At 41.6% G+C, this 18,275-nt stretch overlaps 1 protein-coding gene across 3 annotated transcripts in view; it reads right to left on the reverse strand.

Annotated features, from left to right (window-relative positions):
* Positions 1-18,275, reverse strand: part of NSD2 (nuclear receptor binding SET domain protein 2) — a 124,562-nt gene that overhangs the window by 1,627 nt on the left and 104,660 nt on the right. For 2 of the 3 annotated variants that reach the window (XM_020805918.3, XM_072994830.2), the window contains exons 15-22: positions 18,030-18,186; positions 17,443-17,648; positions 16,907-17,010; positions 14,833-15,102; positions 12,934-13,050; positions 7,137-7,278; positions 6,752-6,858; positions 2,601-2,805 (exon numbers count right to left, since the gene is read on the reverse strand). In XM_020805918.3, coding sequence (XP_020661577.3) covers positions 2,601-2,805; positions 6,752-6,858; positions 7,137-7,278; positions 12,934-13,050; positions 14,833-15,102; positions 16,907-17,010; positions 17,443-17,648; positions 18,030-18,186 — 1,308 coding nt within the window. Of the gene's footprint in view, positions 1-1,426; positions 1,579-2,600; positions 2,806-6,751; positions 6,859-7,136; positions 7,279-12,933; positions 13,051-14,832; positions 15,103-16,906; positions 17,011-17,442; positions 17,649-18,029; positions 18,187-18,275 lie in introns of those variants that run through there. The other variant, XM_078390655.1, reaches the window with a different exon arrangement.

Here is an 18,275-nt window from a genome sequence, read left to right on the forward strand (position 1 = left end):
CTTCATAGAGCCAAAGGAAATAAACATTGGAAGTGCATTTCCAACAGCCTGCAACACCTGTAGCATGTTTGTCTTCCTGAGGACGTGGAACTTTAGAACTGCAGCAAGTGCAACCTGGCTGCTCCGCTGGAAGAAAGTTCAGCAGCTTGAATTCTGCCTCTCCACACTTTGGCTCTTTAGGGAAGACAAGGCATTCATGGACAGAGCTCACTGGATATTTTTGGAGGGGCAACCAAATGGGAATGCTCATGCTCCTGAAGAATTCAAATGCAGGAGGGAAGAACCTGGAGGAATGTGACATGGATAAGGAGGAAGAACAGGAACTATTTTGTTTGTTTGTTTGTAGATCTACCAAAGTGGTAAAAGGCCTCCTGTATGAAGAATGATTTGGAGTTGCTAGAACAGGGTCAACAATCTTAAGAGCAACCTTAGGACACACATCCATATTTATGTACTGCACATTACATCAAATGACAATACTGATCTAGACGGATCAATTGCAAGCCTAGGAGCTCCCTTTGAGCAGTGATTCTGAGGCACTGGAAGAGGGGCGGCAATCAGCAGAGAACATGGAGGTGACTGGAGGATACTGCCTATCTAAGAATTCCTGCCATTATTCTAAGGAGAAGAGGATGTGTTCTGGTAATTGGTGGCTCCCTACTGAGGAAGACAGAGGCAGCTGTTTGTGGACCTGGCAGGATGTTTCAGAAGTTGCGCTCTCTCCCTTGTGCAAAGATCCAGGATGTACAAGAGAGCTTGCCAAGAATCAACAGGCCCAAAGATCATCATCCCTTCCATCTGATCCATCTCAGAACAAATGATAAGAGCCAGACAGAGCTTCAGCATACTGGATGTAGCTACAAGGTATTGGGTAGGAAGGTGACGAACATGGAAGGCCCGGAAGAGAGGCAAGGCTACTGGAAGTGAACAACTGGCCACACACATCATGTCATCAAGAAAAATTTTGCTTCTTGGACCACGACTGGCACTTTTATCAGAATATTTTTCCAGAGTAAAACACTTTGTAACTGGTTTAAAATGTCCAATTCCAGTCTACTCTATTCACTTACACAAAGTACTGCAAAGTTTAAACATTTTATTTCTTGCTTTATGACTTCCAGTTTATCTTGATTAATACTTCTCACGTTCTATGGTCCAACTGTACATATGTTGTGTGGCATCACTTTCCTTTCAATTCTGTGCACGTCAGCCACTAGACATCCTTTCAGCTTTAATCTAGTTGTGTCATTAGTGACAGTGCTATCTGTACTTGTCCTTCTCCAGTAGCTGAAGTGCTTTCTGATCAGCACTTGCAGCACTATATCTCTTGTTTCATTTTGGACTGTCTCATTATAGGGTTTTCAACATAAGAAGGGCCTTCTGCAGTGTTTTACCGTTGCTGCCTTCTGTGCAGTACTAACCAAAGTTAGCTTGAGTGTCACTGCCATTGTCTGTGAAAAATCCTCCACCAGTGTCACCTGCAGCTACCACTGCTTCCCAGTAGCTGCCTTTCAGAAGTTTCTCCACCTCTTCGCCATTGGAACTATCCATTCTCTTCTGCTGATGTGGTCATTATTCCTGACAAGGGTAGATACATCTTAGTCTGGTGCCTCAGCTTATCATGAGCCTGCAGACAGTGTTGCATGTCTCCCACTCAGCCCATGTAACATGCAACATATTTCATAAATATGCACATAGAGGAGGCAGGTATCTGCAGTTCTCTGAAGCAAAACCCTACCAAATCCAATAGAAGGAACAGGTGTGTTTGGGCTGAGAAAGCACTCATGAAACAGGCAGCTTGACTGCTGTTCATATTTCAGTTTAACAAAAAACTCCCAATTTGGAATATTACCAAATACAAATAAAGATCTACAACATAAATATAAAATTAATACCAGATTCAGGAAAAAACACAAAAACACAAAGCAGATTTCTAAACCTCAGCAATGTAAATGAAATAACCAAAAAAACCCCAGCTGAGATACCACGCTGTAAGACCAAGGGAAATACTATTTTTCTGCAGGACACTGAGAGGTTTGGCAACAGGCAAATCTCCTGGAATAAAGCAATAAGTAACTCTTACTAATCAGAACCCACCTAGCTTCTGAAAGCCAAAGTGATTCTGATCCTCAATTGTTGAATATAACATTTCAGTTAACTTGTGGCTCTCAAGGTATTTTAATAGCAAGCATCAGCACTTTGAATTCTGCTTAAATTACAAGTGTGTGTGTGGGTGGGGGGGGGTATTTTCAGTAATGAAAGATTTCTTCCTCCCATCCCACAGCTTCCAAGTGATAAAAGGGATTACTCACAAGTCAGAAAAGCCATGGGAGAGAAGGGGAAAGACTTGTTACTGCACATCTCCCCTGCCGGTGGCATCCATCACCCTTCTGCAGCTATGCCAACAGGATTACATTTTTACATTTTTACAATGTTTGTTGTTTCATTTTGTTTTTGGGGAGAACTGCTAAATTGTGAAGTTTCTTTGCAAAAAGATAATATCACAACAGATTTAATTTTTTTAAATTAAGCCAGCCAAAGGAAGAGCTAATATTGTTGGAAGCTTAATATCTGTTAATTCATCATTTCATTCTACTCACCGAAAGGGCGCTTTACCAAACCAAGGCAAGAGAGGTGGTATGCCTTGGTACAAGACTTTCTGTCACATAATACTAGTTGGCCTCCGTCGCTACAGCGGAAACAGTAGTCCTCAGATTTTTTTCTTGCTTCGCTCTTGGTTTTACGTCTCCTTGCTCTTCTTTTGGCCTTCCTTGCTTTCTCATCTGAAGCATTAGAAGATGAATTCTGAAATATATTTAATACAAAATGAGAACTTCCCACATCTAGAGGAATTCCTGTATTAAGAAATTTAAGAAGTTTTGAACAGTATAGATCTAGAGAGCCAGTTGATTAGCACAAAAGAAATCCTGGCATTAACATTTAGTTGGGCTCCAACTTGTTACGACTAGAGTCTAGTCTCAATCCAATGTGTGTGCGTGCATGTGTACGCATTCGGGGCTGCATGCCCGCACAAACCTCCGCCAGACAGACCCCCCCCCCCCCCGCCCCTGGGCTGAAAAGAATGGGTTGGACAAAACCACAACGTGGACCAGATGTGGCCTGCGGGCCGTAGTTTGGAGATATTTGCACTGTATAACTCAATGCATCATCATTCATAACTTTGTAACCTTGATACTGTAACATAATCATTTACTTTTATTGGATTTTCAACCCGCCCCCCCTTAGACAAAGTCTACTCGGGGTGGCTTACATACATAATAAAAACATAACAGAAACAACATCCTAAAAACTTTTAAAACTTCAAATTTTTAACAATTATATAAATCCTTGCCAAGATGGAGTGATTAAAAAGAAAAAAAGTAAAGATCAGTTAATTGACTGGAGGGAATGGCCTATAATTTCCAATATCATCCGCCGCCAAATTTGGTTTGGGCCTAATGAGTGTCTCCTTGAGGGCAAGAGGAACCTTGCCCTCTTGGAGATACCCATTAATTACTGCTGTGGCCCATTCCGTTCTTACAGGGCTGGCTGCTTTGATTAGCCAAGCCGGGCAAGGGTCAAGAGAGGAGGAGGAGGCCCGACAGCGATTGAGCGCTTTGTCCACCAAGTTTGGCGTCACAGGCTGAAAGAAATAGAGAATCACCAGGCAAGGCGGAGTGCAGGTCATCTCTGCTCAATCCATTGTATTTAAAAAAGGAGAGCACGACGGATCGCCTCCACTTTTGATTTTAAAAAATACTGCAAATTGGTCAGGTGAAATATTAGTGGGAGGCCCATCACCCAGACCAATTCCGGATAGATTCGCTTCATTGCTCGTAGGTCCTGATTATACCAGGACCCTGGCCGAGCTCTGCGCCTGAGAGGGCGTTTAGGAGTGATCGTGTCTACGGCCCTAGTGGTAGCGGCAAGCCAGCCGTCAACCAGAGCTTGGACAGGAGCGCCAGACAGATCAGCTGGAATCTGTCTCATGGTATCCTGGAATCTTGATGGATCCAGTAACCTTTGAGGGTGGACCATTGAAATACATCCATGCTCCCTGTGAGGAGGGAGTGCTGCTGAGAGGTTACATTTTATTAGGTAGTGATCTGACCATGACAAGGGGACTGACACCACGTCAGTCACCATCAGACCATGCTCTGCTCAGTGGAGAAAACCAGATCTAGCATATGGCCGCCCATGTGTGTGGGACCATTGACATGTTGGGACATATTCAAGGAAGCCATGGATTACAAGAACTCAAGAGCTGGACTGGAAACCTCTGCCTCCGCATGGATATTGAAGTCGCCCAGGACCAGAAGCCTCAGGGACTCCAACAGTGCCGTGGAGACAAAGTCTGCCAGCAAGGTGGCTGGGTCGCGGGGAGCGCAGTAACCCAGCAAGATCCCAATACCATCCCTGGCCCCAATCCACACATGAAGGGCCTCCAAGCCCGGTTTCACCACTGGGGAGTGCCTTGTAACCTCCAAGGTAACCTCCAATGGCTATTCCCCCCCCCCGCCCCTCCAGAATAAGGTCTTGTATAAGCTGGGATTTATCGGACACAGACCTGGCATTCAAGAGCACCAGCTTTAGTGTGGAGGGCCAGCTGATCTGCCTACCTCGAGACTGGCAGTTGGTCACAGTGCCAGAACAGTGAACAGCCTTCAGACATCTGTTCACTGTTCTTCTAAAACGAGTAGGCACTGTGCCAGCGCCATATCTCCCTCTACCCGTAATCACACTGATGTTAGAACCCTCGCTGGGGGGGGGCAGGCCCTCCTCTCCATGTCAATGTAGAAAGAAGAAAAAATGAAATACACTAAGGTAAAACAGAATACACCAGAGTAATAAAACGATACTAAAAAATTAACAAGTAATCAGCATTTGAAATTAGTCTACCATAAGATTAAATAATTTACTAAAATAACAATTTACAAAACATTTAAATTGGACAACTAAAACCTAAGACAATTAACAATCATGTGGTCAAAAATAAATTTAAAATATCATAAATGAAAGCTAACAATAACATAAGCACTAAGGGAAAAAAATCAATTTTAAAGACAGAATTTTCCCCAAAATTACCCCACCACACGATACAGTGGAGTCTTGACTTGAGAACTTAATCCGTATTGGAAGGCGGTTCTCAAGTCAAAAAGTTTGTAAGTCAAGTCTCCATTGACCTACAGTGCATTGAAAACGGATTAATCCCGTAACAGGCCGTTTTTGTTCCATTTTGGTTTTTTTCTGGTCTGTAAGTCAATTCTCAGGCTGCAAGTCAAACCTAAATTTTGTGGCCAGAGAAGTCTGTAACTCAAAAAGTCTGTAAGTCAAGCCGTCTGTAAGTCAAGGGTCCACTGTATTGTAACTTAAGTTAACACAAGACAATATAAACCCACTGTCTCTCCCTTCCCCTCCCCTCCCTGCTTGTGAGGTTGATTTTAACGTTGAAATATGTTTACTCTACATACAATAAAGGCAACAGTAGAAGAAAAGCTGCGAAAGAAAATGGCGCTACTGTTGCCGTTCTCCAGATCGTACCAGCAGCAAACGAGTCCTCACTGGGCCATACAGGAAGAAAGGCAGAGAAAAATGCGGGGGTGGGTGGTTGCTGTCGATGAAATTTGGGACATGGAAGCATACAGGGGAGCATTCACCACAGGAATGTTTCCTAGAGCAGTGCTCCACAACCTTTTCCCAACCGCAGACCAGTTGGGGGGGGCGGTGTCTGTACGCGCGGGGGCATGGCACGCTTGCGCATATACACAGGGCGCACTCACGGGGGGCAGGAGATTTGTGTCTGCGGCCCTGTCCTGCCTAGGCCACGGACAAGTGCAGAGTCACAGGCTGGGGGTGGGGACCTGTCCTAGAGCATTCTGAAATTTTAACTGATGCAGAACATAGGAGTTTGCTTACTGCCAAGAGAAGGTTAAAAAGGGATATAGAAGCCTCAACACATCTGTAAGGCTAGTAAAGGACTCAACTGTCCAATCAAAGGCTTGGCAACATATGGCCATTGTTTTCAGGCTCCAGGGCAAGTTACTTTTCTTTTAATCCCATCTTTATGCCTGCTGGAAAATGGGTGTTTCTATTACATGGCAGCCATTTTGTTGGAGTTTTCATAGTACTCTTTCAAAATTCCAAATATTCTCCAATACCACCACCACCACCACCACCACCACCACCACCGCCAAATTTGATCTAAGCAGTATTAAACAAGATTAGGAAAGTCAGGCAGTGAAGCACACAACAGTTAAGGAATTATCTTCCAAGGAAAATTCCCTCCTCAGAAAAGGTGGAGTGGGAACAACCAAATCTTTTAGTTGAAACCAAGTCATATTTCTTTAAAGTATTAGAACATGGAAATTAGTTGTCATGTATTTCTTCTAATGGTATTTGATAATTTTACATTTATGAGATCTAAGTTATTGCCAACTGTTAGTTGTTCAAATGTTGGCTGGAATCCTGTTGCTCAGCACTGCGTAATTAAAGGTAAGTCATCAATAACTAAAGACAATTTTGGGATGCACACATCTTGTTCACAAAGTCCTGTGCATCCTGAAATAAAGAAATGAAGTATTTGATCAACAGCAATTTGCTGCTGCCATAATCTCTGTTAAGTTTGTTGAGCTGCTCAGCAGATTTCAGCTATTAAGATGAATCCCAAGTATGATCTTGGGGCGGATGGGACGGAAACATTATCAATGATGAAAATGGTAAATGCACTGCATTCTCCATGTACTGTACATACCTTTGGTCTGTCTCCAAGAAAGCCACTACAGTTTGGGGCACCACATCTACATACAGTTTTTTCATTGCCCAAACAATCAAGATTATAATTAAAAGTTAATTCTGTCCCTGAGTAAAGGAGAACAAGAGATAAAGTTATTGGAACGGTCTCAAAAGCACACACCTTAACATATTTGCCAAAGGGTTCCCCTTTCCCCAGCACCTTGAATGTGCCAGACCAAAAGAGCTGACAAATAGCTCGGGGAAGAAGAAACTAGCTGCAGCCACATGCTGCACTGGCTGCAGTTTACATGGGAGCCCCAACTTAAGTCAGCTCTTCATGCAACCTATGCTGCACATGATGCTCTGAGCTGGAGAGATCAGTATTTTTAACATGCGGTAGGTACCTGCAGGAATGTCACACACAGCAAATAGTCCTACACGAGTATCACCATGTACTGTCCATTTCAGAGTCTCACAATTTGGTTGACAGCTGTGATTCATAAAACGAGAATAATTTCCTTTGGGTCCAGCATCAATTATGCGGTCCTGAGTGTCAGGAATAAAATAAAATGGAAGCTAATTAAAGCAGCATTATTTGAATATGATTGCTCTTACAGTAATGCAGATCTAACCAATTATGTACACTTAAATCATGCTTGGTTTTATTTAACCTGTGAAATATAGGCTAAATTCAACATCCACAAACAATGCTACTATATACAGTGAAACATATGTGTATCAATCTTGTAACTACAAAATGCTTCCTGAAGACTTACACAAGTGCTTCCATTTTAACAGGGAATAGGAATTTTATTCACTGAAGCATCTTTCAAACATTTAAATTGTGAAACCATATACGGCATGAATTTATTAAACACTTCTTTTTTCTATAAAATTGTATATCCATTGTTTTTATATGTGTAAGCTTCATAACATGCCAATGATTAAAGAGAACATATAAGAGAAATACACTCAACACAATATTTTGTGGCTGTTATATATTAGTCAGTCTGTGAACTCATAAATGGATCCTGCACACAATAATAACCTCAATTTGGAATATTCTACTGCTCAGTAGTTTGGACAGAAAACCTGTTTCATTCCTCCACTATGTGCATCTTAGCTAACTCCCTCAATTCTTGGCCTCCCACTATTCCTTTACAGAAAGTGGCACAGGGAAGGAGGTGGACTGTGTATTCACAACCCATTCTGCTTCTTTGTATCCTCTGTGATTCACATGCATGGGTGACAAGCAAGCTCATTTATTAGAGGAAGAAAGACATTATGTTAGAACTAATGAGAGGACTGCCCTCCCAAAGGAAACATCAGCCATGGCTTGAACATCAATGAGGCAGTGAGTAATAAAAGTGGATGGTTCTGAACTATGGCCATTCTGCAGACATCTTGCAAAGAGATACCACACAATACTGCAAGAAAAGAATTCATAGCTCATGTGTCGATTAGAATTGGCAGGCCTACTAATTCATAGGCAACAGGTAGCTTTGGGACACATTGGTGAACCTATCTGAAGACTTGCACAACACATTAAAAGTCTCTGTCACTTGTTGAAATAGTGTGCACATTCAGTATAGAAGGCTAGGATGTTTTATGTATCCAAGGAAGGTAGGACATCTCAGTGGGAGTAGATACATCTCAACAGAATAGAAGTATAGAAATGGAACAAATTTGTCAGTATTAAGCCTCATAAAATTAAGAAATGACATATGTGAGGAAAGAAATATCCAGTATGAAGACATTATCTCTTTGGAAATCAAGAGAGAGTCTTGCAGAGAGCTCATTCACTTGACTAACAGATGTAATGGATACAAAGAATGTTTTCTTAAAATTATGTTAGCGCTAGATCAGAATCCAATGTATTCGATGACTCAGATGGTTCATTAGTAAATTGGGAAATAAGAACAGGTCACAGTGGAACTAGTTGAGCTATCAATTAACTTTAAAGTACTTCTTAACTAAAGGATCAAAAACAATGAAAAAGAGGACCATATCTGGGACAGGTTGGTAGAAACAGCAGCTAACTAATCTTTCAGGAAAGAGACAACTAATCCTCTCATCTTCAAATGGAGAACAAAATGGAGGATAGTGGTGATCATGGTAGTAACTACTGGCATATTAAAAAAATGGGCAAATTGTAGAAAGACAGTCTATGTGTTTTTCCCAGATGCATCAATTATCTATTTGATATAGGGTTGAGGGGGACACCCTCAATAAGGATTGATCTTTCATTAAGTAAAACTGGAAAAAGCTATTGTCCAATAAGATAGGCCTCCACTTGGGAACTTGCAGGTTTGGTTAACCATTAGACTAAACTAACCAACTGAATAAAGAGGTCAGTCAAGTTATTACAGTGGTGCCCTGCACAGCGACGATAATCCGTTCTGCAAAAATTGTCGCTATGTGGATTCATTGCTATGCGGGGCAAAAAAGCCCATAGGAACGCATTAAAACATGTTTAATGCGTTCCTATGGGCAAAAAACTCACCGTTATGAGGAAATCCTCCATGCGGCCGCCATTTTCTCTGCCTGGTAAGGAAGGAAAGGGCGCGAAAACAGTGCGGGTGGCCATTTTCTTTACCCGGCGGCCATTTTGGAACCGCCGATCAGCTGTTAAAAAAAACATCGCTATGCAAAAATCGGTAAGCCAAACGCTTACCGATCATCGCAAAGCGATTTTTGGCCATTAGAAACATTGCAATGCGATCAAAACACATCGCTATGCGGATTTGTCGTTAAACGAATCGCTCGTTATGTGGGGCACCACTGTACTAGCATCTTTCTCCATAAAAGAAAGCAAAACAAAAATGAAACAAAACAAAACAAACCAGCATGCTGAAAAGCAATATTGTCTCATAGTTACTTGTATGGGTAATTAAGGTTGTTGATGAATAAAAGTAGCAGTTCCAAAGCCCTAAGCTTTCTCCTCTTCTTCTCCACAGGTGTGGAATATGGTTGCTGCTTGTTTTCCCTTGTGAGGTGCTGGCAATAGTGGTAGATTTGAGCCAGGTGTTGAAACTAGAATCTGGTACTCAACTGCATTCTGTAGAGATTCTTTTTATGTTGGGACATGGATGAAGGTTTGTACCAGGACTTCTAGATTAAGTACAGAAGTTCTGGAAACAAAGGAATCATGACAGGTGTCACAGCATTATCCTGCACTCTTAAAAACAGCATCTGTCACTGGTGAGAGCTGAGCCTTGATCTCAGTGTTAATCAAATATTCTGTACAGCATAAGACACCAGAACCACATCCAATGGGGAGGCTGGCTCCAAATCAGGGAATCTGAGGAGGAAATAAGCACTGACAGACAGCAGTGAAGATTGCTCCAAGTTATATCCATTGCGGTAAAGGAAGACAAAGTACAGGTTACTGGCTCTTCCATTTTCTCCCAGAATAAGCCTGTACTGACTGAGACAATGCAGTAGGGAGTGAACACTCGGTGGATGCTCTAAGACAACTGAGTCAGTATAGATGATCGCAGGAAGAAGGCTGGTGGTGGTGCTGCTATGGAGGAAGTCCCCAGGAGAAAAGAAAAAAAACCAATAACCAAGTATGGCACACAGAGAGACACTGGTATATTATACAAGTTTTGTACTAAGGCATTGTGTTAATTAGAGAAGGGTGCTATTTGCACCACAGAGTGCCAAATAGCCAGAAGGGAGGCAGTGGTTTTCCACATGGTACAATTTGGCCAATATGAGGGTGCACATAGCATTGGCCTGAGGAAGAATGGCTTCTATATCCTTTGTGATGATAACTATGAGAAAGATGGTAGTAACCATCTTTTCTGGGTAAGTATACTTAAAACATGCCTCTACTATGAGTAGACCTCTGGCCATGATAAGGTGCTTCCTCAGCTTCTGTAATCCAGTGTGAGAGTGGACTAGTTATGTGAATTCATCTTGATAGGCCATGCTGCTACCCAGTTTATACTGGATCTCATTTCTCCATGGAGAAGTCAAAGCAAGAGGAACACTCGCATCTGGAGTACATGACATCTCTCGAGTGGACTATGCCTGATGTGAGATGTTGCAAAGGCAGGGGCTTGTCCTAAATCTTTCTTTCTGAGAAGGAGTCTATGCAGACACCCTTGTCCCGTGATTGTGTGGGGCTACCTTTGAGATTGATGCGGAAGCTTCAAATGATGCAGAACGCTGTGGCTAGACTTCTCACCGGGGTGAGAAAATATCAACATATTTCCCCCACTTTAGCTGCCCTGCATTGGCTGCCTGTTCACTTCCACATTGATGTCAAAGTGTTAACAATGACATATAAAGCCCTAAATGGTTTAGGACAGTGGTTCTTAACCTTTGTTACTCTGATGCTTTTGAACTGCAACTCCCAGAAACCCCAGTCAGGACAGCTGGTGGTGAAGGCTTCTGGGAGTTGCAGTCCAAAACTCCTGAGTAACCCAAGGTTAAGAACCAGTGGTTTAGGACATCAATGTCTAGCAGAACGCCTCCTCCCACCTAGATGTACCCGAATCCCTCGTTCTAGCCAGGATGGGCGGCTAAGGGGCCTAACGCTGAGGGAGGTCTGGAGAGAAAGAACAAGAAACCGGGCCTTCTCGGCAATGGCCCCCCGCCTTTGGAACAATCTGCCACAGAGATTTGCCTAGCTCCCTCGCTGGGTGATTTTACGAGCAAACTTAAGACCTGGCTCTTTAGGCAGTCTTTCCCTCCTGTCATCATTTAATTAATCCTGCCATCTTGAATTATATTATTAATGTTGCCTCTATTTTATTATATTGTTTTTATTTTTTATTGTTAGCCACCCATAGGAGACTTTGGTCTAGATGAGCGGGGTATAAACGGAATAAACAAACAAACAAACAAACAAACAAATAAATAGGTAGGATAACTCACATTTAACCCTCTTAAGCTATCATTCAGGAGGAAAATGAACTCTGTAAGCTCCGTGTCTAAATCACACTGGCCATGTGACCACGGAAAGATTGTCTTCAGACAAAACACTGGCTCTATGGCTTGAAGAGCAGGATGAGCACCGCCTCCTAGAGTCGGACACGACTGGACAAAAATTGTCAAGGGGAACCTTTACCTTTACCTCTAAGCTACTTTCAGCTCTGGCACTATTACTCTCTAAGAGGTGGATACAATAAAGCAACATGGTATGCTCAGTAAAGCTGCACCATCAGCAGCATTGATTGTGATTTCTACAAGACTTCTATGTGGAGTAGACACAGGACTTACATATTTTTTGCACTACAACCCACAAAATTTGCTGGGATTCTTTCTGCCTATTAGGCTCTGTAAAGGGTGCCTCTCAAAAAAAAAAACTAGTGGTGCCTCGCTTAGTGATTGCTTCGTTTAACGATGAAATCGCTTAGCGATGACTTTTTCGGAGTGATCTTGCACTCCGTTTAACAATGGTTCCTATGGGCGATTTTCGCTTAACAATGGTTTTGACAGCCTCTACCCCACCTTTCTTCCTAAAAAGGACCCAAGGAAGATTACATTAAAAGTCAACATTTAAAGCTAGAAACAATAAGCATACGGATACTAAAAAGGATCAAACAAATACCACTGTGAGAAATGGTAAACAAAAGCAATACTAAAACACGTTCAAAGCAGTAAGGCATAACAATCCATTCAAAAATCCCACTCAGACAGCCAGTTATTGAGGAAAGGCTTGCTTGAAGAGAAAGGTCTGTGCCTGCCTTATTTGATCATTATTAAAAACCTGTGAATACACATAAGCAGCACAGCACACCAACTCCACCCTCTGCCATTAGTTGGATCATGGAAAGTGACTGTCTGAAGTGGTAAAGAATGCTCTATCTGTGCATGCTTTCCATGAGCTGGAATCTTAGTTAACTGATCAACTGATTGATTGATTATTTATTGCATTCTTGGTCAAATGGGGAGTTTACAAGGTCAGAACATTTTTTGGAATGAAAGCAGCAAAACTGATAATCACATGTGTCCTCGTTATGCTTCAAAAACAATTGAGCACAGCAAGAGAATCTGAGGGAGAAAGAAACATTAGCACTTCCTGTCACTTCCTTTCCCCATGGATGCCAAAAGCTTCTTTTTGACTGAGATCGCTTTGGACAAATGTACTTACCTCGCTCTCATTGCTAAAATGAAAGTTCATGTTAAGAACATTTTTTCTTTATCCAGGTCAACATGAGATTCAAATTAAGACTTTTAAAAGCACTATACCTTATCAATAGTAAGCATGTAAAAATGTGTGATGTCATTTTCATGAGCATATTTGATCCTTGCCATACATTCCTCTTCATCAATTAACTCACCAACATACTCATTCACGAACTCACCCTGGAAAAGAGAAGTATTTCTGCTAAAACGAAACAATAGCTGTTAGAGGTAAGTTCTCTAACAATTGCTTAGCATGGATAAAACAAAACTGCCTTAAGGTTTTGGGGAGCTTATTATATGTACATCACCAGTTATCAAATCTTTAGCATACTTAACTGAATCAAAGCCAGATTCTACCATGGATCTAGTTACATGATGGTTGTTGTGGGTTTTTCGGGCTCTTTGGCCATGTTCTGAAGGTTGTTCTTCCTAACGTTTCGCCAGTCTCTGTGGCCGGCATCTTCAGAGGACAGCACTCTGTGCTCTGGTGTAGTTGGCTTGGCAGCGCAATATTTATGGCTGTGAAATAGGCCTTTGTCTTTTTCTGTAGATGGGTGATTAGTGTCTTGTTGTGGGTGTATTGTGCTAAGGAGAAGAGATTATCCATCACTGTGGTTGATGGGTGTCATTAGCTGGTCTTTTGTGTGTAGTGATCCCCTGTCCTTGTGGCTGGGTAGAGTTCATTGACCTTTTTGCAGGCTGTATTTTTGAGAGCTGGGAGCCAAGTTTTGTTGAGCTTCACACTTTCCTCTTTTTTGTTGAAGTTCTGCTGGTGCTTGTGGATTTCAATGGCTTCCCTGTGCAGTCTGACATAATGATTGCTGGTGTTGTCCAGTATTTCAGTATTTTGAAAAAGAATTTCATGTCCAGTTTGTTTTAGGGCATGTTCAGCTACTGCAGACTTTTCTGGTTGTTTTAGTCTGCAGTGTCTCTCATGTTCTTTGATTCTGGTGTGGATGCTTCATTTTGTGGTTCCAATATGGTATATATTAAAGGTAGCTACTCTGTACAGCTGGCAGGAGCCACAATTTGCTGCAGCATCCTTCTCCTGAAAGAGACCTCAGCTAAAGCTTAGAGGTCCATATCGTAATGCCTAACAAAAAAGGACTGAACCTGCCATGTGGCTCCCCAGCAGGCCCCAGTACTCACCTCAACCTAAGGAACTGTGGTGGCAAGAGTTTCTGTTTTGAATCTCCGATACCTTAGTGGTATGGAATTTACAGCATCTCAGGAAGAGACTCTGCTGGCACAGAAGCTCTAAATGTCCCCTCTAAGCTGCATAGCTGTACAACGCTGGATCGGGCTGCAGGGCTTTGCTTCCGATCGCAGCCGGAACCCACACCCCATGCAAGCAGAAAATTAGAGGGAACGTTGGTTGACAGTCTGCACTCAGGTCTAAGCCTGAGGCCAGTGATATCCCCCAGAGAGGACAGTAAATTCCCAGAAAAGCTGGGGCTTGCATATCATCTGGGCCCAAGCAGACTCAGGAAAGAGTCACAGAAGAGAAAGATTAAGAAAAGTTAAGGAATAGAAGAATCGGGAGAAAGAAGAAAACTTTTCCCCCTTTTGTTCAGAATAAAGAGTAGAGAGAAAGAAGCAAGGAGGCAGAGACAAAGCAAAACAATCTGTGCAAAGCAGAGGCAGGGCTCAGACCTGAAAGTTGGCCTTGACCTCCCCCATGTTGAACCCTGGATGACTCTGATTTGTCTGCATTCCTGCCTTTCAAAGTGAATAGGAGGGACAACCTTTCCATCAGAATGCCTTCCTCCTTACACAAAAGAGCCCGAATACTATGTGGATAGGGAAAAACTGAGGATGTTTTTTCTAACAAGACATTTCTCCTTGAATTAACTGGGGAACCCACAGAAAGCTTCTGTAGTACAAAATTTGCTAGTTTTTAAGGTGGCACAAGATTCCTTGCTGTATTTTGTCCATAAATTAAACAACCCTAATCATACATACCTTCTTAATGTCTCTCTTTGCAACCAAGCCCCATCCTTTGCCATCCGTCTTGATGATCTTCGTCTCAGGGTACTGGCGTTTAGTAAAGCACTGGTTTTGGCAGCGCTCTCCAGCCGGACACACTTGTGGATGACATTCATACATTAACATCCGGTTCAGGCACTCCGAATCCAAACCACAGGGATTTTCATCAGAGGGTTTGCAGTTGCATTTAGGAATCTCAAAAATGTCCGCAGTGTATATCTGAACCTTTCCAAAGGGCTTATTTACCTAAATATCAAATGAAATATTCAATAATGGAACATTAATGCTCAAAAAGATTAACAACATTCCAACTAAAACTCATTAACTTTGAAAATTCACCTTCATCTCACACTCTTTTTTATAAACTAGCCAAGAACACCATTTTGTTAATATTTAAAGGAGAGATGGACAATATGTGTTTGTGGCCCCTTATCTTCCTTCCACTCATTTGGATGGATACCACCTGCTGATTTATTTTCTTCTAGCAGAAAAATAATGTGAACTGGAACAGGAACAATGAGTCTCCTTTAAAACAGGGTGCTGTTTGCCCACACATTTTTCACACTGAAAAATGGGATTTACAAAATTGGAATAGACTCTAAACACTTTTGGTTTGATTTTGTGGGCAGGATATAGCCTGAGGCATGTTCCACATAGAGAAATTTGATCCCAACAAGCCAAAGCTTGTCCAGCCCTGACTTAATTAATCTTGACATTCCAGATACCTCCCATATCCGGGATATCAGTGTCCCAGGTTCTTCAGTTACTTAAGTCCCCACCCCTCTTCCTATACTTCTTTTATAGCACAGAATGATCTTCTTCCAAAGATCTATAGCAAAGCTTTTAATTGTATGGATCATGAAAAGCTCTGGACTGTTCTGAAAGAAATGGATATGCTTTAGCACTTGACTGTCCTGATGTGGACCCTGTATTACTGCTGCACAAGAATGAAGCAGTAGATATTGTGCTACAGCACAAATCAACATTCCATAATGCAATTCTAAACATGGGAGAATCCCAAACAAAAGTTTATAAACTTTGAAACTGGACATCAGGTCAGCACTACACTGGACACAGATGTAACTGACAGTCTGCTCTTGCCTGTGTCAGATTTGGGGGCATTTAGGGAAATATTTTTTATGTTTTGATTTTTAAAAAGTAAATCTGTTTTACACACCACCCATTGTGCAGACACCAGTGATTTTTTCTGCATGTAATTTTAAGAGATCAAATATACTGAAAAGACCAAACTTGCCTATCTTGAAAGAGAATGACTAGTTCCAACTCTCTCTCTCTCTCTCTCTCTCTCTCTCTCTCTCTCTGTGTGTGTGTGTGTGTGTGTGTGTTTAAAGAATCCAGACTTGCGGGGGGGGGGCAATACTGACTTTGAAAAAAGCCATTTTGGGTGAGGGGAACCTCTGACTTTTTAAAAAACTGGTTATCAGCCTTCTAAACATAAATATTGCTGCAAGCTTGAGAATGGGGGAAGGGAGATCTAAACTTTTGCCTCTGCCAGTCAGGACTAAATTAAATGACTCTCAGGAGGAGAATTTTTTTAACTCCTTCCTGGTGAAACAGGCATTAAAAAGAGTTTCCATTTCTGGTGCACAAATATTTTTAAAATGAGCTACCAGAGTTAAAAGTGGCTCAAAGAACACTCTCCTAACTACTTCTGTCATGGTGAAAAGGACAAACTAAAGGGTGAACAGTAGGGTTAACTACATTTATAAGAGTGTTGGCTGAAAAGGAGAAAGTCTTAAAGCAGAACCATCTAGCTGCTGCTCTGCACACTTGCTGAACCCACAAAGAAGAACAAGGTTAAACTGAATACATGAGGGGAAATGTGCCAGCACCCCTCCCATCATTGCTACCCTCATGTGAGTGCCACAGTTTGAAAAGCAAATGCTCTTGTACAGAGTTTACCTACCATCACTGGGATTGTGTCCCAACTCAAGAGGTCATGATGGGTGGTATATGAAGACCTTACTCTGCAGTAACTCATCAAGACTGGGCAAGAAGCAATAACAAGACACAATATCAAACATTTTACCTTAATATGTTTGTAAGGAGGAGGTTTGCGTTCATTTTCTTGATTTTCTTTAGCTTCCCGCTGAAACTTTATTTCCTGAAAACGTGCTTCAGCATCTTGCAATGCTATTAAGAAAAACTAATTAATAGAAACTGTGGCAGTAAATACTTAATCTTTATCAACTTTTCCTACACTCTGGCATACAATCTAATGAACACTGATTTATCTATCTGAGCTGAAAGCCATCAAGTTCAGATATACACAAAATCCTTCAGTGGCCCTGAGTCAAGAAAACAATTACAAGATTTTTAAAAGTATACTGTCATATTATTTTAATAGATTAACAAATAGTAGCACTAAGCTCTTTGAGTGGAATGAAAATGACTGTGAGACTGCCTTAAATGCAATAAAACAGTCCAATATTTTAACTAAACCACACATATTTCAATACATTTATAACACTATACAGTATTTCTCAGTAGAAATGAAAAATTATTTCAAACACAGCATTGCCACATTCCATAAATGAGTTCTGAGGTTGATTACTACATATCTACCATTTTTGAAGACCTTTCCAATTGCTTTCATTCCCTGGTATCGACTTCCTTGGTCTCCTTCCATATATGGAAACACACGAGCCTGATGTGTCCAGTAATAATCTTTAGAGCCAAAGAAAAATACAGGAAACTCTCCAATTTCATGCTTCATTTTCTGGATATTTGGGGGAACATTTTTCGGATGGCAGACCTCCGCAGGCCACCACCTATCAAGAAAGTACACCACCAGAAAAAATGTGAGAACTCTGTTCTTTCAAAGCTTAATTAATAATCATCTTACTCCAATCATACACATCTATAGGTATGTCTCTAACAGTGGTTTATGGTCTGACAATTGACTGCTTAAATCCATCTTTATACTTTCTCTCTCTCTCTCTCTCTCTCTCTCTCTCACACACACACACACACACACACACACACACACACACACACACACACACACACACACACACACACACACACAGAGACACGCACACACAGACACACACACACACACACACACTCTTCTTGCACAAGGTCCTCGAGGAAAGTGTAAGAGGCAACTGTGAATAATATATCTTGAAATATTTAATTTTAGAAATGCTAACCTGTAATTTCCTAGTTTGACCCAAATAATGTCCTGAAAATGAATTTTTTTCCCTGCTTTGCAATCGTTGCAAAACCAGCTTCCATCTGGCATTTCAATATTTAAACAGTCTGGGTGGAATGCTGCAGGACAAGACTCACAGCATAGAAGGCTTCCACCTATAATGAAAAAGATAAAATAATCTACATTTAACAGCAAACTTTAAAATTCTAAGCACTCTTGAAGATCTAATCCATGAACTCAGAAA

The sequence above is a fragment of the Pogona vitticeps genome, chromosome 3, assembly GCF_051106095.1.
Source record: "Pogona vitticeps strain Pit_001003342236 chromosome 3, PviZW2.1, whole genome shotgun sequence".
NCBI classification, from domain to species: domain Eukaryota; kingdom Metazoa; phylum Chordata; class Lepidosauria; order Squamata; family Agamidae; genus Pogona; species Pogona vitticeps.